General features: G+C 56.9%; 1 protein-coding gene across 1 annotated transcript; it reads left to right on the top strand.

Annotated features, from left to right (window-relative positions):
* Window positions 1-942: 942 nt before the first annotated feature.
* LOC101965181 (palmitoyltransferase ZDHHC3) lies at window positions 943-1,830 on the top strand. Its single transcript, XM_040281779.2, has one exon. The coding sequence runs from the start codon at window positions 943-945 to the stop codon at window positions 1,828-1,830; it is 888 nt and encodes a 295-aa protein (XP_040137713.2).
* The last annotated feature ends 16,725 nt before the right edge of the window (window positions 1,831-18,555 follow it).

The following is an 18,555-nucleotide window of genomic DNA, read 5'->3' as shown; positions in this document are numbered from 1 at the left end:
CATCCACCCCCCGCAGAGCCCTGCCCCTCACCATTGCCACAGCTCACTCAACAGAGGCTGGAGCAGGGTCCCCCTCCTCATTATCTCTCCCATCCCGCTCCCCCAGATTCCTCATGTGACTGCTGCTGAGCCACTCTGGGCACACATTTCCCAAGGTGATGCAAATGCAGGCTACTGTCCCCTCCCTGATTCTGCATGCTATTCTCCCATTAATGCAACCTGACAATGACTTCTCTATACCAGCAGCAACATCATCATGTCTACACACAGGGTGACATTCACACCTCTCCACTCCTCTCACTCTTCCTTGAGGTTAGGTCACCTCTTCCTGCTCTTGTGCCATAGGTGTTTGGGGACTGGGGTCCATGCCATGGTGTCCACTGAGGACCTGCTTCTTAGATCAGGCCTGGTCCTTTCAGGATGTAGACATGGCCACGCCCTGACTCCACTCATCAACCACTGCTGCTGTTTGGGGTGTCTGCTGTCACCGTCCTCAGACCTCAGCCTGGTGGCCCCTCCAGACGAGCACAGAGCAAGGCAAAGGCCAGGCTCTGGATGACAGCCAGAGGTGACTCCTCACCTGGTCACTCACCGCACCTGCAGTGACTTCCCTTTGTCTCAGTGTCCCCTTCTGACAGCGGAGACCAGCGGAGTGGCTCCTCCCTCCTGCCTCTGCGGGCCAGGGCCGGCCGTGCCCCAGGGGACACCTCGGTGTTCCGTGGCCAGCACCAGGGCCTCCTGAGTTCACAAAGCCCTAAGGGCCCATTCTAGAACGTGGGAGGGGCCTCCCAACGTGCCCCAGCGGTAGGGAGACGGGCCCAGCGGGACACCAGCCGCCGGCAGAGGCGCGCGGAGGCACAAGGACCCTGTCCCCGCTAGTGGCACCACGCAGGGCCCAGGCCTGGCACCAGGACACGGTGCCACAGCCTGCTTGGGGTGCCCATGGCTCCCGCCCCGGTCCCCGCGCCTCTCACGCTTGAGCGGAAGCCCCAGCTGGGGCCACTCGGCGCCCTGCCGCCCATGCGCCCGAGGCTGGGCCCCTGGTGCCCGAGGCTGGGCCCCTCGCGCCGGCCCTGGTTCGTGTGCGACATCCTGGGCATCGTGTTCGCCGTGAGCACCTGGGTGCTGACCTTCGGCACCGCGTGGGTGACCACCCGCGAGCTGTTCCTGCCCGCGCGGGACCTGGCCTACAGCCTGGCCAACGGCTTGCTGCTGCACCTGCAGGCCGCGCTGGGGCTGGCGGCGCACGCGCGGGCCATGCTCACCGACCCTGGCGCCGTGCCCCTGGGCCGCGCGCCGGGCAGCGCCCCCGACGCCCGCTGCCTTTGGTGCTGCAGCGCGAAGCCTCCGCGCGCGCACCACTGCTGCGTGTGCGGGCGCTGCGTCCGCAAGATGGACCACCACTGCACCTGGGTCAACAACTGCGTGGGCGAGGACAACCAGAAGTACTTCGTGCTCTTCACGCTGTACATGGGGCTGGCCTCGCTGCACCTGCTGCTGCTGCTCGGCGTCCCTGTCCTGCGCAGCCACGCGCGGGGCGAGTGGGACAGGCACAGCACCGTGTCCCCCCGCCGCTCCCTCATGTACCTCTTCCTGGTGGCCTTGATAGCGTTCCTCCTCAACTCCACGATGTTCGCCATGCAAATGTACTCCATCTGCACCGACAGGACCCTCATCGAGCGCCTGCAGAGGGACCGCCGGCTGCCACGCAAAGGGTCCCCGTGGTCCAGCTTGAAGGCCGTGTTTGGCCACCGTGTCTCCCTGGCCTGGCTCAGCCCCTTTGCCTCCCCAGAGCCTCCGAGAGTCGATGAGCACCACTGGATGGTCTGAGGGTGGCTGGGGCCAGAGCCCGGAGGGCACCACCTGCCAGTCACTCGGAGGCCGGGGGCAGAGAGTAAGATCCCTGACTCTCTTCTGGCAGATGAGCTGTGACCGCCATTCAGAGAAGGTCCAAGGAACCTGCTGTCCCTTTTTGGCCTGTCATGTGGGGAGCGATGGAACGCACACAGCTATGAATAAAGTCCCGTGGATCTGTGGCCACCCTGCTCACGCTGAAGTAATTGCCTGCCAGCCACCACCCTGTGGTGAGCCGGGCCCCTTCTGCCCTGTCCAGCTCATGAGCCCTCCTGTCCCGGGCATCAGCTGGTGTCACCTGTTGGACTTGCTGAGCCAGTGTTTGACTTAGGGTGTTGCTCCCCGGGGCCGTGAGGTGGCCCCTCTGTTTGCTTTGTCCTGTGGGCTCCCCTGGTGTGTCTCACTCCGGGTCACGCAGCCGCTGGAAGTGGGGGTCTGTGGTCCTTTCCCACTGTTTTCTGGGCACGCTGGGCAAGACTGCCCCCGTGTTCCTTGGGAATGTTGGTGGATCTCAGGCAAAAAATGGCTGGTTTGGAGGTAGCTAGAGATCCCCGTGTGGTTGTCAGAGACCCAAGAGGCCCAGGACCTTCCCGGGTCCCCCAGGACCAGGCCTTGCCTGCTGGCACCTGCCTGGTGGACGCTTCAGGTCCCACCACCGAGCACGCGTGTGCACGTGGGTGTGTGTGTACACCTGTCCCTTCCCCTGACTCGGCAGCAGCTGACGTTCCGGTCGCCCGCGGTTCCTTCCAGGATGCTGTGGTGGGACTGTCCATCTTCTGAGGCTGCCTTCCTCCACACCGCAGAGTGCCTCGGACCCACTGGAAAGTTGCCCCCGTGAAAAGCCGGTTCCTCTGACTGTGGCTCATCAGTGGGGTGTTCTGCATTGGCCTGGCCATTTGCCCATTGAAGGGCGTGGGGTTCTTCCCGTGGGGGTTATTTTAGCTAAAGCTGCTCTGAACGTGAGTGTAAAGGCTTCGGCTGCTCTAGGGTCAATGCCCAGGTACGTCCCCTGGTCCCAGGGTATCGCACGTCCAGACCCTCACCTTTCACGTCCCACCGCAGGGGGAGGGGGCTGTTTCCTGTGCCCCCTCTTGTGTGCTTCCATTGTTACCCATTTGTTGTAGCCATTCCCACGGGGAATTCCCGCCTGTGCCAGGTCGGGGCAGGCTTCAGACAGACCCAGGAAAGTGCCCGGAGACAGCGCGGGGCCAGGGCTTGCTGGGGAGGCTGACCAGAGAGCAGGATGCCCGAGAAGGGCTCAGTGGCCACCAGTGACAGCAGCGCCTCGTCCCTCATGGTGTTCTGTCCTGTGGTGGCCACTGGACCAGTGACGAGTGCCTTTTGCAGGGTGCCCTCCGTCCTGCGCCTGTCCCCACATAGGGAGGGCTCTGTACCCGAGGCTGTCACCGTGGCTGGCTTAGTGTGCTGCCTGCCCAGCGTCCCAGAGCAGCTGCCCCAGCTCAGGGGCAAGAGAGGCGCTTCCCACAGAGAACAGGGCGGCCCTCGTTCCCTGTGTGCCAGGGAGCAGCCACCTCCAGGTGCTGTGTCCACACCCTCTGCCCAGGCCTGCTCTCTGCCCCCTTGACTGGCCAGGATGGGGGGACAGACAGGGCATTCAGGGACGACGCCAAGGCCGCACCTGCACGTGGTTGATGTGCACCTCCTTGCTGGCTCACGGGGCCACCCTTCACTCGCTGCTGGCCATACGCCCCTGCTCAGCCAGGTGCCTTCCGGGAGCTTCCGCCAGTGGTTTGGTTTCAGCCTTGTTGGGTCCTGTGCGGCTCCCCCTTCTTCCCGTCTGTGGCCTTGTCCCCTCCACACAAGAGCTTCATTCTGATGAGGCCTAGTTTGCAGGTTTTCCTTTTGCGGGTGATGCCTTGGGTGTCCAGCGAAGCCCGGCGTCTGGGCCTAGCTCCCAAGGTTCTGTCCTGTCTTCCCCGCACTTCAGCTCACGTCTTCTCTCCCACCCATGGTCCACTCCCAGTTCTCCGCACGAGGCTCCAGGCTCAGGTCAGCTCCTGACCCGTCCAGTGGCTGTAGCGCTGTGTGTTCAGAGGCGGTCACTCTCCCCTGGCCGGTGTCCAGGTTCTCCCGTGCACAGTGGACCTGCGTGCCCGTCCTGACGGATGCTGCGGGGTCTTGAGAGCCTCTGCTGTTTTGTGAGCCTTGGCACCGGGTGAGTGACCTCCCACTGTTTTCCAGGATTGCAGCCATTTTACATCTGGGCCTTTTCGTTATCAATCGTTTTTTATTTTCTATTCTAGCGTGATAGTTATGAGAGTAGTTGGTTTCATTTTTTTAAGTTCATGAACAGAAAAATATTTAAAACAGTCTTTGCATATAAATGCATCAATGTACAAAATAAAAGTCATCGTGCAACCCAAGCTGGCTTTATCCTGCTCATGTAAAACCCATTTATTATAGTAAACACAAGGGCGAACTTTAACTTTCAGTTCTATGCAGAACAAACGCGTGGGGTGGCAGAGAGAATGCTGGGGAGAAATCACAGCGTCTCGGTTCTGGTTCAGCTTTATCTCTATGAACCTGATCTAGATCCTAATTTCACGTTGATCCTGCCTCTCCCGGGACATGGGAGGCTTCTCCCGTCCTATGGGGCTTCTTTGGTTTCTTTCTTGGGTGTTTTATGATTCTCGTTGTGCAGTTCTTTCACCTCCTGGGTGAGGTCAATGCCCTTTTCCCTGAGGTTACTGTGCATGGGACGGTTCTCCTTTCTCAGCAGAATTGCTGTGGGGTGAGGAGAGCTCGGTCTGTGTGTGCCCCCTAGTAGCCTGCTGCTTGCTGAGCCCTGCAGATGCTCTAGAAGGTTCTGGATATGGGTCACGTCGTCAGTGAACAGACAGTTTGGCTTCCTCTCCTTCTCGTACCCGTCAGTTCCCTCCCTTGCCTGATGGTAGAGTATCAGTAGGAGCAGTAAAACTGGACAGCCTTGTCTTCTTCCTGATTTTACCAAAAAGAAAGCTCAGGTCTTCCTCCACTCAGTCTGATGTCGGCTCGAGCTGCCCAGGTCAGCCTCTCGGGGAAGGTCCTTCGGTCTCGTTTCCTTAGTGTTTTTAACACGAGTGTGTCGGGGTTTGTCACGGCCTCCTCTGTACCTCTGAGGTCCGTGTTCTTAACTCGGGTGACGTGGCGGGTCACGTGGTGGAAAGGTGTGCTGATTCTTGATGCGTCTGGGTGCATCTTCACCAGGGGTACTGTCTGCAGTTCTTTCCTTGGTCTGTCATTTCTGACCTGGGTATGAGGTTACAACATTTTGGTATTGTTGCTCCCTTTCAATTCCATGAAACAGTTTGAGATAGACCTGGGTTCGTTCTTCTATAAAGTTCTGGCAGAACTCCGCGGAGAAGCCGCAGGGTCCTGGACTTTTCTCTGTTGGAAGTCTTTCAATTGCTGTTTCAATTCGTTACTTTCCTTGTCTGCTAGGCTTTCTGTATCTTCCTGGTCACTCGGGGCAGGTCCTACGTGTCTAGAAATCGGTCGCTGTGTTCTAGGTCCTCCAGGTTATTGGAGTATGAATTTTCAAAACAGTTTCTAATGTTCCTCTAGATTTCAGAAGCATCTCTGGTGACGTCTCCTTTTTCACATCTGATTTTATTTTGGGGTCTTCTCTCTCTCCCTCCTTTGGTTAGTTTGGCCAAGGGTTCATCAATCTTATTTATCTTTTTGAAAAACCAACTCTTTTTTGCATTGATCCTCTGTATTGCTTTTCCTGAAGCCTCGATTTCATCGATTTCAGCTCTGATCTTTATTATCTCCTGTCTCTACTGCTTTTGGAATCTCTGGGTCTTTCTTTTCTGGGGCCTGAAGGTAGAGCATGGCTTATTTATTTGGAACGAGACTCTCAGCGCTGTGAACTGCCTTCTGAGAGCTGCTTTCACACTGTCCTGGAGACGCTGATAGGTTCTGCCTCGGTTCTTCTTTGCTTCTAGAATTTTCTTTCATATCTTCTATGATCCATTCTTCCTTTAAAATAGTATTGTTCAGTCTCCACGAGGGTATGTGCTTTCTGTTATCTTTCTTACAGCGGATCTTGAGTTTCTTTCCATAATGACCCAATAGCATGCATAGGATCATATATATTTTTCGTATCTGTAAGACCTACATGGCAACCTGGAATGTGGTTATTTTGGAAACAGTTCCATGAGCTGCTGAGAAGATAGTGAGTCCAGCAGTTTTGGAGCGAAAACTTCTGTACATAACTTTTAGACCTTTTTGATTCATAGTATTATTTAGTTGAGAATATCGGTGACGATTCTGTGTTTGGTGACCTGTCTCCTGGTGATCGGGGCTTGGAAAGCGCCCCGTGTCTGGGGTTCGTGTCCACACGTGTTTTCCGGATAACTGGGTGCCGTGACATTTGGAGCACAGGTGTTCACCGCCGTCATGTGGTCTTGTTGTGTAATGCGGGGGTCTTCTCCGTCTTGCACTCTGCTCCGTCAGAGGTGGGAGGAGCTCTCCTGGCTGGTTTGCAGACCCCTCTTGTGTGCAAGGCCCTCTTCCCCCTGCCCCTCCTCTCTCTCAGGCGGTGGGTCTTTGCTATAAGATGGGACCTTGTCTTTTTGGTTCATTCTGCTGACCGAGGTCTGGGGGTGAGGCCCTCTGCCTGCAGTGTGGTTGGGGTCTGGTCTTGTTTGCTGCCGTTTTTTTTTTTTTTAAAAAGAGAGAGTGAGAGAGGAGAGAGAGAGAGAGAATTTTTTTAATATTTATCTTTCAGTTCTTGGCGGACACAACATCTTTGTTGGTATGTGGTGCTGAGGATCGAACCCGGGCCGCACGCATGGCAGGCGAGCGCGCTACCGCTTGAGCCACATCCCCAGCCCCATTTGCTGCCGTTTTTATCAATGTTCTATTCTGTGGGGTCTTGGCTCCTGCTGACTTGGCTGCTCTGCTCCTCCTCTTCCTCTGTTGGAGCTGGGGTCCGTTTTTTGGTCCCTCGAGGTGAAGTTTGTCTTTGATATTCTTTGTACTCTGCCTGGGTGGTCGGTCATGAATCCGTTCATTTCATCCTTATCATGGAAAGTTCTTTATTTTCCCATCAAATTTGAGAGAGAGCTTCCCCAGGCTGTGGGTCTTGGCCGCCAGGTGTTTCCTGCTGGAGTCTGGAGTAGCTCATTCCAGGCCCTCCTGGGTTTCAGGAGTCGACTGAGAAGTGAGCCTGGGTGGTGTACCTCTAAATGCGGCCTGACGTTCCTCTCGTGCCACTTTTAAGATTCCTCCCTATTTTCTGTGTCAGAGCTTCCATCGTGATGTGCCTTAGAGAATGCTCTCTGGCCTGGTCTGTTTGGACTCCTCTGTGTGGGAGCGTGTCGCTTCCGACAGGGGGCGTTCTCTGTGGGTCTCACTGAGCAGCTCGCGACGCCTGGAGATCCGTCTCCATGTTCTCTTCCGCCCACGGTCCTCGGGCCTGGTCTCTGGACGCTGTCTGCGAGTCCCGTGTTCTGATGAGGCTCTCCCACTGTCCTTTCACTGTGACCTCGAGTCCACGCGTCCCACCTCCAAGGCCTGATGCTCTTTCTCCCAGGGCTAAGGCTGTGTTCTAGGCGACCCCGTCGGTGGACGATGCTTTCAGGTGCATCTCTAGTTGATCCGCTGTGACTTTCATTCCCAGGGCCCTAATTGTTTCTTTTCAATATCTCAGTTTCTCTATTAAAATGATCTTCCATTTCCTGGATCTACTCTTCTAATTCATTCCTTGGATCTTCGTTTAATGCCTCGAGCATGTTAATACTCAGCTCTTTGTAGTCTTTTCTGGTCTTTCCACTTCGGGGTGGGGGAGCTTGTACTAGGGGTCTGTGAATCTGGGGGGATGTGTGTCAGCTGCTTCCCCGCGTCTCCAGAGGGGCTGGGCTCGGGCATCAGCGGAGCTGCAGTCCCTTCTCTGCCCTTCGAGTGTCCTTGTGTGTAGTTATCTTTTTTGTTCTGGGACTTTCTCTGCTTTTGAAAATATGAGGAGATGTCCAGGAGGGGGACCGGTCCCCCACAGGTGGCCCCTGCTCGGAGCCTGGATGTTGGTCGGGGTTTCATCCCTCCTTTCTGCGTGCGGAAGTCTGGCTGAGGCTCGGGTGGCAGGTCACTCGTGGGCGGGAGCCATCTTCCTGGCCAGTTGTGAGCTGTGCGTGTTGCTGGACAGCAGGTCTCTGCGTTGTGAACTCCAAGTGCCCAAGCTCTTTCCCGCCTCTCAGAGGAAGACGGAAGCCAGGACTCGCACTAGTGTGAGCCAAGGACGTACCGCCTCGAGACGAAGGTGCGGCGTCCACTTGGACATCACAGCACTCCTCACCCCGTGGGGAACGAGGGGCAGCCCTTGACCCGGCACCAGCAATGGAAAGCCGGACTCCCGAGGGATTAAAGAGTGGGGCTCTGCTGGGCCGTCCCCGGTGCCGACATCACAGCAGCACCAATGGGTGGGCGCTGCGTCCGCCAGGTGTTAACAGGATCACAGCTTCTACCTAGGGCAGGAGGGTGACAGTAAAAAGTGACCGAGGTGAGGCAGGAGGCAGGTGGCGGTGGCAATGTTAAAGGAGGAGTAAAAAAATCAACGGAATGAGATTTAAAAAGGAAGAAGAGGGAACAGGAAACCCTGTTGTGAGAGGAGGAGGAGTGAAGGTGGGGGACCCAAGGGACAAGGACCAGGTGTGGCCAGCCTCACACGGTGGCCCCCACCAAGGCAGGTCAAAGCCGCAAGAGGTGCCATGCAGAAGAAAGAGATCCCAGTGACAGTGACGTCACATGAATGCCCTATCCGCATAGTGAGGACTTCACACACACACACACACACACACACACACACACACGTACACACACACAGACACACACACAGACACATGCACACATACACACATGGACACGCACACACACGCACACACAGGCACACACAGACACACATGGACATGCACACACACCCACACACACAAAATCATAAAAAATAAAAGTGGTACAACACGATGAAATAGCGTTTAGAAACAAATTAAACATTTTAAAAAGGATGAAAATAGATAAAAATTGGGGGAATGAGGAAAAAGAAAAAGTCTCAGTGAGAAATCAAGGGCCTCTTCCGCCGAGGTGGCGGGATCTGTTGGCGCGGTGCTCCTCAGGGTCCATCTTTGGCTTTGTGACACCGGTCGCCGGGGGGACAGCCTTGAGCTCTCTGAGCTGCCGACCCTGGTGCTGGAGCAGGGCTGGCCGTCCCCTGGTGGGCGGTGGCAGCGCCCTGTGGTGCTGACCAGCCGCGTTCCTGGGCAGGGTGCAGAGATCAGTGTGAGTTCCAGCGTTGGGCGTCTGGTCTTGCGCAGACGGTGGAACTCGAGGTGATGCAGCCTCCATCGCGTCCCTTGCTGTGGCTCTGCAGGACGTGGGATCTCCAGGGCCCTGGGGAGACCAGCTCCACTCCGCGGGTGCCCCACGGCCCCGTCTGCAACGCGTCCTTTCTCACCTTGGGCTCCTGTTCTGAGCCTGGAGACGGCGCTGGCTCCCACAGTCGGTACCCGGTTCCAGTGAGCTCCTCCCTCACCCCTCACCGAGGAGCACCGCCCTCTGAAAGCTGCTGAGGAGCGTGGGGAAGTGCTCCCCTCTCACCCGTCTTCTCTCGCCTCGTGAATTCTAGAATCAGCCTCTCTGTGTCTGAATAAGGGCAGCTGTGGGGCGCCGGTGCCCGGGAGGCCGTGCCTGGACGCAGGGCTGTTCTGAAATCTCTGAACCTTCCTCTTGGTTTTCCCTGAACCTAAACTGCTCTCAACAATAAAGTCTGGCGAAAGAGGGAGAGGAGAAGGGCTCTTGCTGGGGCTGACAGAAGTGCTCTGACCTCTGCCCCAGCCTGGGCGCTGGGACGCTCGGCCAGGCCCCCGATGGCACAGCCCTGGGCACGAGGTTCCTCCTCTGTGCATCCTGGGGTAAAGCTAACTCATGCACTTTAGGGTCTTGATTCTTCCCTTTCATAAACTTGTGCTGACTCCTAACTGGCCTTGGGTGGTGGGCACACGGGTGAGTGACCACAGCCACTTCCCGTGGGTCTTAGGCTCCTCCACACGTCATTTTTCTCTTTCCTTGCTCTGGACTTTCACCTCTTCACTCACAGCTTCCCTTGGGCATAGGCCAGCTTCTAGTGTCACCAGTCCTGGGCTGACATCAAGAAAACCACTAGGTGGCCAAGGGGCAGGCAGCCTATACAGTGTGGATACGCTGCACGGAGCTCCGTCCCCGTCTGGGCGGCACAGGGCCAGACAAGGCAGGCTTCTCCACACTCTGAGGACAGCACACGACTTAAAACAAGGCACCTTTAACGCTGACGCGTTCCACTTAGTACTGTCAGGCTGCAGTTGGCCGCGGGCCACCAAGACCAGCTCGACATGGATTGAGAGCAGAGAGAGGTGCTCGCCTTGATCCAATCTCAGTGATCCTGGTCCGAGGGTGTGAGCTGGAGGGATCTGTGTTTGCTCTTTATCCAGATGGGGATGTGCCTTCCTCTTCTGGAATTTTTATCATTTAAGAATCATGTTTTTTAAGATGGTTAAGTGGTGAATTATGTAGCTGATGCTTAGTCTTGGTTCTGCATCTTGAGATAGTAAGTGACTGCTGGGTCCACCTCACTGGTATTTGGTTGCTCTTTGCATTCGTGGGAGAGAGCAGTAGGTAGTTTGATTTTTCTCCTGGTTTTGGTACCGAGGCAACGCTGGCGTCACTAAGTGAGATGGAGATATTCTCCGCTTTTCTAGTAAAGAGACTGTGATCGTCACAGTGGCGTGATCTCTTCTGTGAGTATCTGGTGGAATTACCAGTGGCAACGTCTGGGACGGAGATTGCTCTTGCAGGAGGGTTTCTCTCCTAGTGGCCTCTGGGCCCCTGTGGTCATCTGAGTCATCTGGGGCAATGTCAGCTGTCAGGGCTCTTCAGGCCACCAGGGCACACGGGTGTGTGCGGTGCCTGCCCCAGGCCTCTCGGACGGGTCTGTGGGCCTGCAGCACGTGCCTCTCATTTGTGGCTCTTTTCCCCTTTCTCAGTCTCGATGGAACTGATCGACTTTGTTCATCTTTTGGGAGAAATGACGTCAGTTTGGTTCATTTTCCACGCCGCATTCTGATTGGGTACATGGGCTTCTGCCCTCAATGGCTCCCTCCTGCCGCTGGCCAGTTCCTCTGGAGCCTAAGGCTGGCTTCCTGCACTGGAATCTTCCGTGTCAGCTTCGACCTTGTTCTCCTCTCGTCAAAGCGTTTGTGCCACGATTTCCCCCTAAGCAGCCTTTAGCCACGTCTGGAAGCCTGCCCTGCCTCGTCTTGGCTTGTCCTGAGACGTCTTCGGGCCCCAGCTGTCGGATGAGCCCGCCTGCTTCCCAGAATCCAAGGTTTCCCGCAAGGAAGGACGACCCGCGTGGGCGGTCGGCTGGGTGTCCAGCAGTCAGCCTCTAGTGGCCCTCCTCCGGGCACTCTGGAAGCAGCGTTGAGGACGCTGCTGGGTCGTTTCAACTCGTTGCTGGCCTTCGCCACTGGCATGGCGTCTGGGAGCCCCCAGGCCTCTTTCCTGGTCCGCTGGCGCCTGTTTTGCTCCTCAGTTCTCGAGTCTTGGTCGCCAACAGCCCTGTGCACACGGAGCGCCCCCACAGCCGCTGGCCCCTCTCATGCCTTTCCCCCTGAACACCACTTTCTGGTGCTGGTGCAGCCGCTGCGTCCTTGCCCCCTGCTCCCACTGTGTCTGCTTCTCTGTCCCCTCTCGGCCACCCTCGCCGCTGCACTGGGCGTCTGTGTCTTGTAGACCGCGCCTCGGGGTCTTCATCCGCTCACGGAGGCCTCCTGGCCTTTACCTCTCACGTGGTTGTATTCACTGCACCTGGTCCAGCAGGACAAGGGGGACAGCCCTGAGGGAGACGGCAGGAAGCAGAGCTCTGCAGGGGACCCTGAGCTGAGCCCCTGCACCGCCCGCCGACATCGCGACGTCCCCTTGCCCGTCACTGTGGCCCCGCCCTGGCTGCGCCCCTGTGTTATCGTCCATCGCTTAGGACACGGAACCCTGTCCTGAAACTGCGTTGGACCAGGATCATGACGTGGAGCTTCAGCCCAGAGGACCTGGGCTCCTGGACAGCCTTGGCTGTCGGGAGAGCGCGTCTCCCCCGCCGGCACCAGACCAGGCAGTGCCCTTCCTTTCTAATCGGTTTGTTAAATCCTAGAAAATGCACCTGACCTCCTTCTTCCGCTGTAATCCTCTCCTGGGTACCGTTCAGCGGCATTTGGCACAGTCTATGTGACAATTCCCCTTTCTCGTGGCCTGGCCTCTGGTGACTCTGCTCGACTTGGACCCTATAAATTTGACCACTCTAGGTTCTGTGCGTAAGTGAGATACACAACTGCTTGTCCTTCCCCGTCCAGCTTGTGGCACTAATATGCACGCTGAGCATTTACAGACTTCAGTCCTCAGGGAGCCTGGGCAGGACCAGGAGACGGCTCCAGACCTCAAGGACAGCCCCAGACCACAGGGGGCCTCAGGTGGGCTCCCACCACCTGCTGCCTGTATAATATTCCATTGTATTAAACATTTTTTATCCATTTATTCAGTGATGGACACTGGTTTAGTGCTGCCTTTTAGGTATTAGGAATGAAGTCCATTTACATTTAGTGTAACTGTTAATATATTTGAATTTAGGTCTAACGACTTTATTTATTCCCTCTATTTTCTCTTCATTTTTCTGTTTCTCCTGTCTGAGGTTACTTGGACATTTTGGTCTCTTATTTTATTTATTTGGTATCTTATTTTTGTGGGCATTTTTGTTTTGTTTTGTTTTGGTTTTGGTACTAGAGATTGAACCCAGGGTTCTTAACCACTGAGCCACATCCCTAGCCCATTTATGAACAGGGTCTCACTGGGTTGCTGAGGCTGACTTTGAACTCTCGGCCCTGCTGCTGCACCCTCCAGAGCCTCTGGATTTCAGGTGTGTGCCACCGTGCCTGGCTCCACTGTGAGGTGGCTGTGTCTCTCTGAATGACATTGTTAGTTCTAGGGATGACAATACGCAGACTTAACTTTCTGCAATTTACGTAGAGTCAGTATTTTAGCAACAGTATTTTCTTTAGAGTCCGTATTCTGTGTGGAATATTCTGGTCCCTTTATCCTCCCCCTTCTGGCTGTGGTCACCAGCTATCACAGTCACTTACACAATGGCACAATTTTGACTCTCGACGTAATTTTAAAGCACGATGTTTTGAACTGAAGGGGGATTGAACTGAAGGGGGATTGTCGTATCTTCCCAGACGACCGTGGATGGGGCACATCCAAGGATGGGGTCCCAAAGAGGAGGGGTTGGAGGTGACGACTGTGTCCCCCAGGGCTGGATCCAGTCCTGCAGAAATGCAGCAGAACCACAGGGAGCTTGTGTGGTGGAGGGGCAGGGGCCGGGGACCTGGACACCCTCAGGGACAGCCGCAGCCCACGCGGCAGCCTCCGGTCGCTGCCGCCTCCTGCCCGAGCCCCACACAGGAACTGCTGCTCACCTAGAGGCAGCACCCCCAAGGTCTTGCCCGTGCAGGGTCCTGTGGTCACCTGACGAGCAGGACATCCCGGTTCCCATGCCGTAACACAACTGAACAATGGCTTTTAGGCACTGACCCCACCAGCTGCCTGCTGCAGAGACCACTCTGGACAGGGCAGCACCACCCACTCTCACCAGAGCTGGGAGACGATTGGTATCTTCAGCCCCATTTTACAGATGGACACTGAAAACAAAGAAGTCGGCCAAATTCTCTGAGGCAGCACAGCCGTGGCCAGTCTGGACTCTGAACCCCGTCCACCCGAGAGTCGTCGCTGCCCACGCTGCCCTCCACCTCTGAGAGGTCACCGTGAAGCTCTTCTCACACAGAGCTGGTCACCAACGCAGGCGCCACGCCCAGGCTGGGCCAGCCCTCGTCTCACACTGGCAGTCGGCCGTCCCTCTCGCCCAACAGCCATGGTGAGCACCTGGTGGGCCCTCCAGGCTGCAGGCCAGTGGCTGTTTTAGTAATGAACCGCGAGCCACCTTTGGGGAGGTTAAAGACGGAGCCGCGTTAGCTCCGCGTAGCAGAGGGAGACCTAAGAGAGGAGAAGGTCACCCTGGGCTGGACTCTCCGTTCCAAAGCCCTGAATCCCCCATGTGCCAGGAGAACAAGGAAGCTCCTGGGCTGGGACCACAGCTGGGAACAGAGGCTGCCCGGAATGGGCTGGCTAGTGCAGGAGGACGCCACGCTCCGCCTCGCGCGTCCCCGGAAACGCTGATGCTCCCGAGGGGAAGTGTTAGAGCCGTGATTTTAAGAAGGAAATTGCACCAAGTATAGGACCCAGCTCTAATTCCCCGAAAGGAAGTGTGAGCCGGGGAAAGAGGCCCAGGGAGATGGGCACACCCTGGACGCCCATCTGGCCAGGACTCCAGGGCAGCTGAGGATGGGGACTAGGAAAGGCCTGGGAACTGATCCAGAGAAGCCCCGAACAGCCCAGCCTCCTGCTGCCTGGGAGGAGTAGGAAGTGGGCAGCTCCAAGTGCCCCCTGGCTCCGGTCCCCCAACCTGGACACCCTGGTGAAAGCCACAGGTACCTGCCCACCGGGAGCAGGTGGGCACTGCGACTGCTGTGCCATGAGAGCCTGGCCACCCCCCGTCCAGCATGGCCCTGCTGGGGTCCTCCCTCTAGACTCCTGGGAAGGGTCCGACGTGGGTTTGCAAAGGGCCTTATGAGCTGGGAGACCCACGGTCCTGAGGGCACTGCCACCCGCCTCCTGCTCAGGGGACACAGAGGTGCCCGCGGTCCCTGGCAGCAGAAGACCCAGCCCAAGGCAAAGGGCTCCGTACTTGGGAGCCCACAGCTTGAGTGGCCTGTCTTAACAGCAGCACTGGTGTCCACCTGAGGGTGCCAAGGACAGCAGGACAGCCAGGCTCACCAGGCCACAGTGCAGGGAGGTGGGCCCAGGGCTCCTGGCTGGTCCTGCACCCGGTGGGTGTGCAGCTGGGCCAGGCCTGAGGAGCGCCTCGGGTGGGCCAGGCCAGTGGTCAGGCAAATGCCCTGAAGGCCATGGCCACCCAGGGGCCGTGCCAGCTGGGAGCTGCCGCCCCACCCCTCCCTCCATCTCAGGACCACACTCCCAGCTGCTGGGGTCTAAGCGTCACCTCAGGGCCCCTCGTTGGGAGCTCCTGGACACTCTTGGGCGACCTGCTTCCACGGCGCCCTGAGCTGAAGTCCTTCCCACCTGTGTCCACGTGGCCCTGGACAGATCCCGCTTGGACAGTCCTAGGAGGTCGGCCTCAGGGCCCGAGGAAGGGCGTCTCTAGTCCTGCCCAGAGGGAGCTTCAAAACAGCGGGCCTGACACCCTGGGAGGGCCGCCCGGGCAGCCGCGGCTGACCCTGGCCCTCCCAGCCTTGGAGCAGGCTGCTGGGGCACTCTGGGGTGAGACCCCCCTACTCGGCCATGGAAGAGTTCTCCATCCGCCTGCAGACTGTGGATCCCCAGGATTCGCTGCGGGACAGACTGACCAGAGTCCCCTGCCCCTCCCAGCAAGGTGCTGTGCCAGGAGACAGCAGGAGGCCCGGGGACATGGGGCTTATCAAAGGAGGAGGTCGATGGCACCTGGGGTCTCAGCCCAGCTGACCCAGGTGAGGCCTGCATGGCCTTCCTGGAGCCAGCACCCAGGACAGTGAGGGCCTGCCTGGAGACGTCCTGCCACAGCCAGCTGTCCCGGGCTCCCCGCCACATCAGGAGACTGGGGCTCTGCAGTAGCCGCAGGGTCAAGGGGGGCACAGCCTGAGGCCCTCCCAGGCACACAGGGGAAGCCCGGGAGTGGACAGCAGAGCCAGCCACAGACCACGCACCCCGGCTGCCTCCCGCCACCAACTCCTGGACGCTGGAGGAGCCTGTCCCCAGCCTGCTGCCTGTGTCCCCGTCTGCACGGCTCCGTGCTGTGTCAGAGCGCGGACGTCCCCCGAGGGCACAGGGAAGGGGTGCAGGCTGCAGAATTCGCGGTCATGCCGGAGGGAAGCCAAGTTGGGGAAGCGGTTTGGCAGCTTCTCGTGAAGGAAACGCCGTCCACACGGCTCCCCTGACGCCTACCACGCGAACCGGGCTCCGTTCCCAGGAGCCACCCCAGGCCACAAGCCTCCTCTCAGCTCCGAGCGGATGGCCAGGCCGAGCCAGCAGGACGCCCCTGGGGACAGCCAGACCTGTGTGACAGAGGCAGGGAGGGGCGCCGACCACACACCTCCGTGGACCCCAAGGGCAGTGCTCTGGACAGGAGGCAGACCCAGAGGACAGGGGTGTGTGGTTGTCTATGGGACGGGCTGGGAAGGTGAACCCTGGGGACAGGAGGACAAGGACCCCACGTCCCTGACCTGCTCCTGTTCCCAAACCCCGCCAAGGCACAGGAGCTGCGAGCCAGCTGGGCCAGTCAGACGCGTCCCCAGGAAGGACCCTGGCTTCCCTCCAGTGCAGGGACCTGTGGGTCAGGGTCGTCAGTGGACAACACAAGGTCCTACGGGGACAGGGCAGCTGAGCTGTCACCGCAGCCTATGGCCCCTCTGTGGGAACGGCCGGTCAGAGCTCAGGACTGCGGGAAGGGCCCTCAAAGAGCCCCTCAGGCAAAGCCGCAGGGGACGGGCGCTATCTCCTGGCAAGCACTGGGGGCCATGTCCACACAGCGCCCCTGGGCCCCGGGGGCAGCATGCGTCCACCTTCACCCCCTGACCGTGCCTGCGAACGTTCCTCGATGACCAGCTGCTGCATGTGGTGTGCATGCCAGAAGCAGGCCCAGGGTGGACAGGACCCTCCCCCACGGATCCGTGTCAAGGAGGAGCAGGAGGACACAGGATGGGTCACCCGCACCCCTCGCGCCTGGGCCCCGGGCCAGGCGCAGCCTGGATTCTCACAGAAGCAGCTCGGCCCCCAGCCCAGCCCAGCGCCCGTCCTGGAGCCTCGTGGCCCGGGCACGCGGGACTGCCCTCCCAGAGGCAGGCGGCCGACACCGAGCAGGGAAGTCGGCTCTCACGCAGCTTCCCACGAGCCGCTAGTTGGGTTTTGTGGCCTTGCCCTGTGACCCAGTCCCCTGGGAAGCCTCCTGTGGTCACAGAAGGACCTGAGGTCTGTCCCCGTCAGAGATCAGAGAAGCACAGCATGACGGCGCCTGTGCCGGAGGAGCCACGCCAAGTGTGTCCATGTGTGTGTCTGTGTGTGTGTCTGTGTGTGTCCGTGTGTCTATGTGTCTGTGTGTGTGTCTGTCTGTGAGTCCGTGTATATATCTGTGTGTGTCCGTGTGTGTCTGTGTGTGTTCATGACTTGCCCATGTATGTATCTGTGTGTCTATGTGTGTCCATGCGTATCTGTGCGTGTCCATATGTGTGTCTGTGTGTGTCTATGTGTCTGTGTGTGTCCACGTGTGTGTCTGTGTATATATCTGTGTGTCCATGTGTGTGTCTATATGTGTCCAGTATATATCTGTGTGTGTCCGTGTGTGTCTGTGTGTGTTCATAACTTGCTTATGTATGTATCTGTGTGTCTGTGTGTCCATGCGTATCTGTGCGTGTCCACATGTGTTTCTGTGCATGTCCACATATGTGTTCGTGTATATATCTGTGTGTCTACGTGTGTGTCTGTATGTATCTGTGTGTGTCTACGTGTATCTGTGATACCTATCTTTGTGTGTTCATCTATGTGTACATTTGTGTCTCTGTGTATCTGTGTTTGTGTGTCTATGTATTAATGTGTGTCTATGTGTATGTCTCTGTGCCTATGTATATCTATGTGTGTGTGTGTCCATGTGTGTGTCTGTGTATCTGTGTGTATCTATTTGTGTGCCCACATGTGTGTACCCATGTATATCTGTGTATGTCTATGTGTGTGTGGTATGTGTATCTCTGTATGTGCATCTATGTGTCTGTCTGTGTGTATCTATGTGTGTGTGTATCTGTATATTTGTGTGTCTATGTGTCTATCTCTGGGTGTCTATCTATGTGTGCATGTGTTTGTCTGTCTGTCTGTGTGTATCTATGTGTGTGTGTATCTGTGTATTTGTGTGTCTATGTGTCTATCCATCTCTGGGTGTCTATCTATGTGTGCATGTGTCTGTCTGTCTGTGTTTATCTAAGTGTGTGTATCTGTGTATTTGTGTGTCTATGTGTCTATCCATCTCTGGGTGTCTATCTATGTGTGCATGTGTCTGTCTGTCTGTGTTTATCTAAGTGTGTGTATCTGTGTATTTGTGTGTCTATGTGTCTATCTCTGGGTGTCTATCTATGTGTGCATGTGTCTGTCTGTCTGTGTTTATCTAAGTGTGTGTATCTGTGTATTTGTGTGTCTATGTGTCTATCTCTGGGTGTCTATCTATGTGTGCATGTGTCTGTCTGTCTGTGTTTATCTAAGTGTGTGTATCTGTGTATTTGTGTGTCTATGTGTCTATCTCTGGGTGTCTATGTGTGCATGTGTCTGTCTGTCTGTCTGTGTGTATCTATGTATTTGTGTGTCTGTGTGTCTATCCATCTCTGGGTGTCTATCTATGTGTGCATGTGTCTGTCTCTCTGTGTGTATCTATGTGTGTGTGTATCTGTGTATTTGTGTGTCTATGTGTCTATCTATCTCTGGGTGTCTATCTATGTGTGCATGTGTCTGTCTGTCTGTGTGTATCTATGTGTGTGTGTATCTGTGTATTTGTGTGTCTATGTGTCTATCTATCTCTGGGTGTCTATCTATGTG

The sequence above is a fragment of the Ictidomys tridecemlineatus genome, chromosome 6 (assembly GCF_052094955.1).
Source record: "Ictidomys tridecemlineatus isolate mIctTri1 chromosome 6, mIctTri1.hap1, whole genome shotgun sequence".
Classification (NCBI taxonomy): domain Eukaryota; kingdom Metazoa; phylum Chordata; class Mammalia; order Rodentia; family Sciuridae; genus Ictidomys; species Ictidomys tridecemlineatus.
Note: the sequence above shows the minus strand (reverse complement) of the source record. Positions and strands in the feature narration are given on the sequence as shown.

Bases quoted from the DNA above. Each gene is read 5' to 3' on its own strand.
- LOC101965181 (XM_040281779.2), top strand. From the start codon at position 943: ATGGCTCCCGCCCCGGTCCCCGCGCCTCTCACGCTTGAGCGGAAGCCC.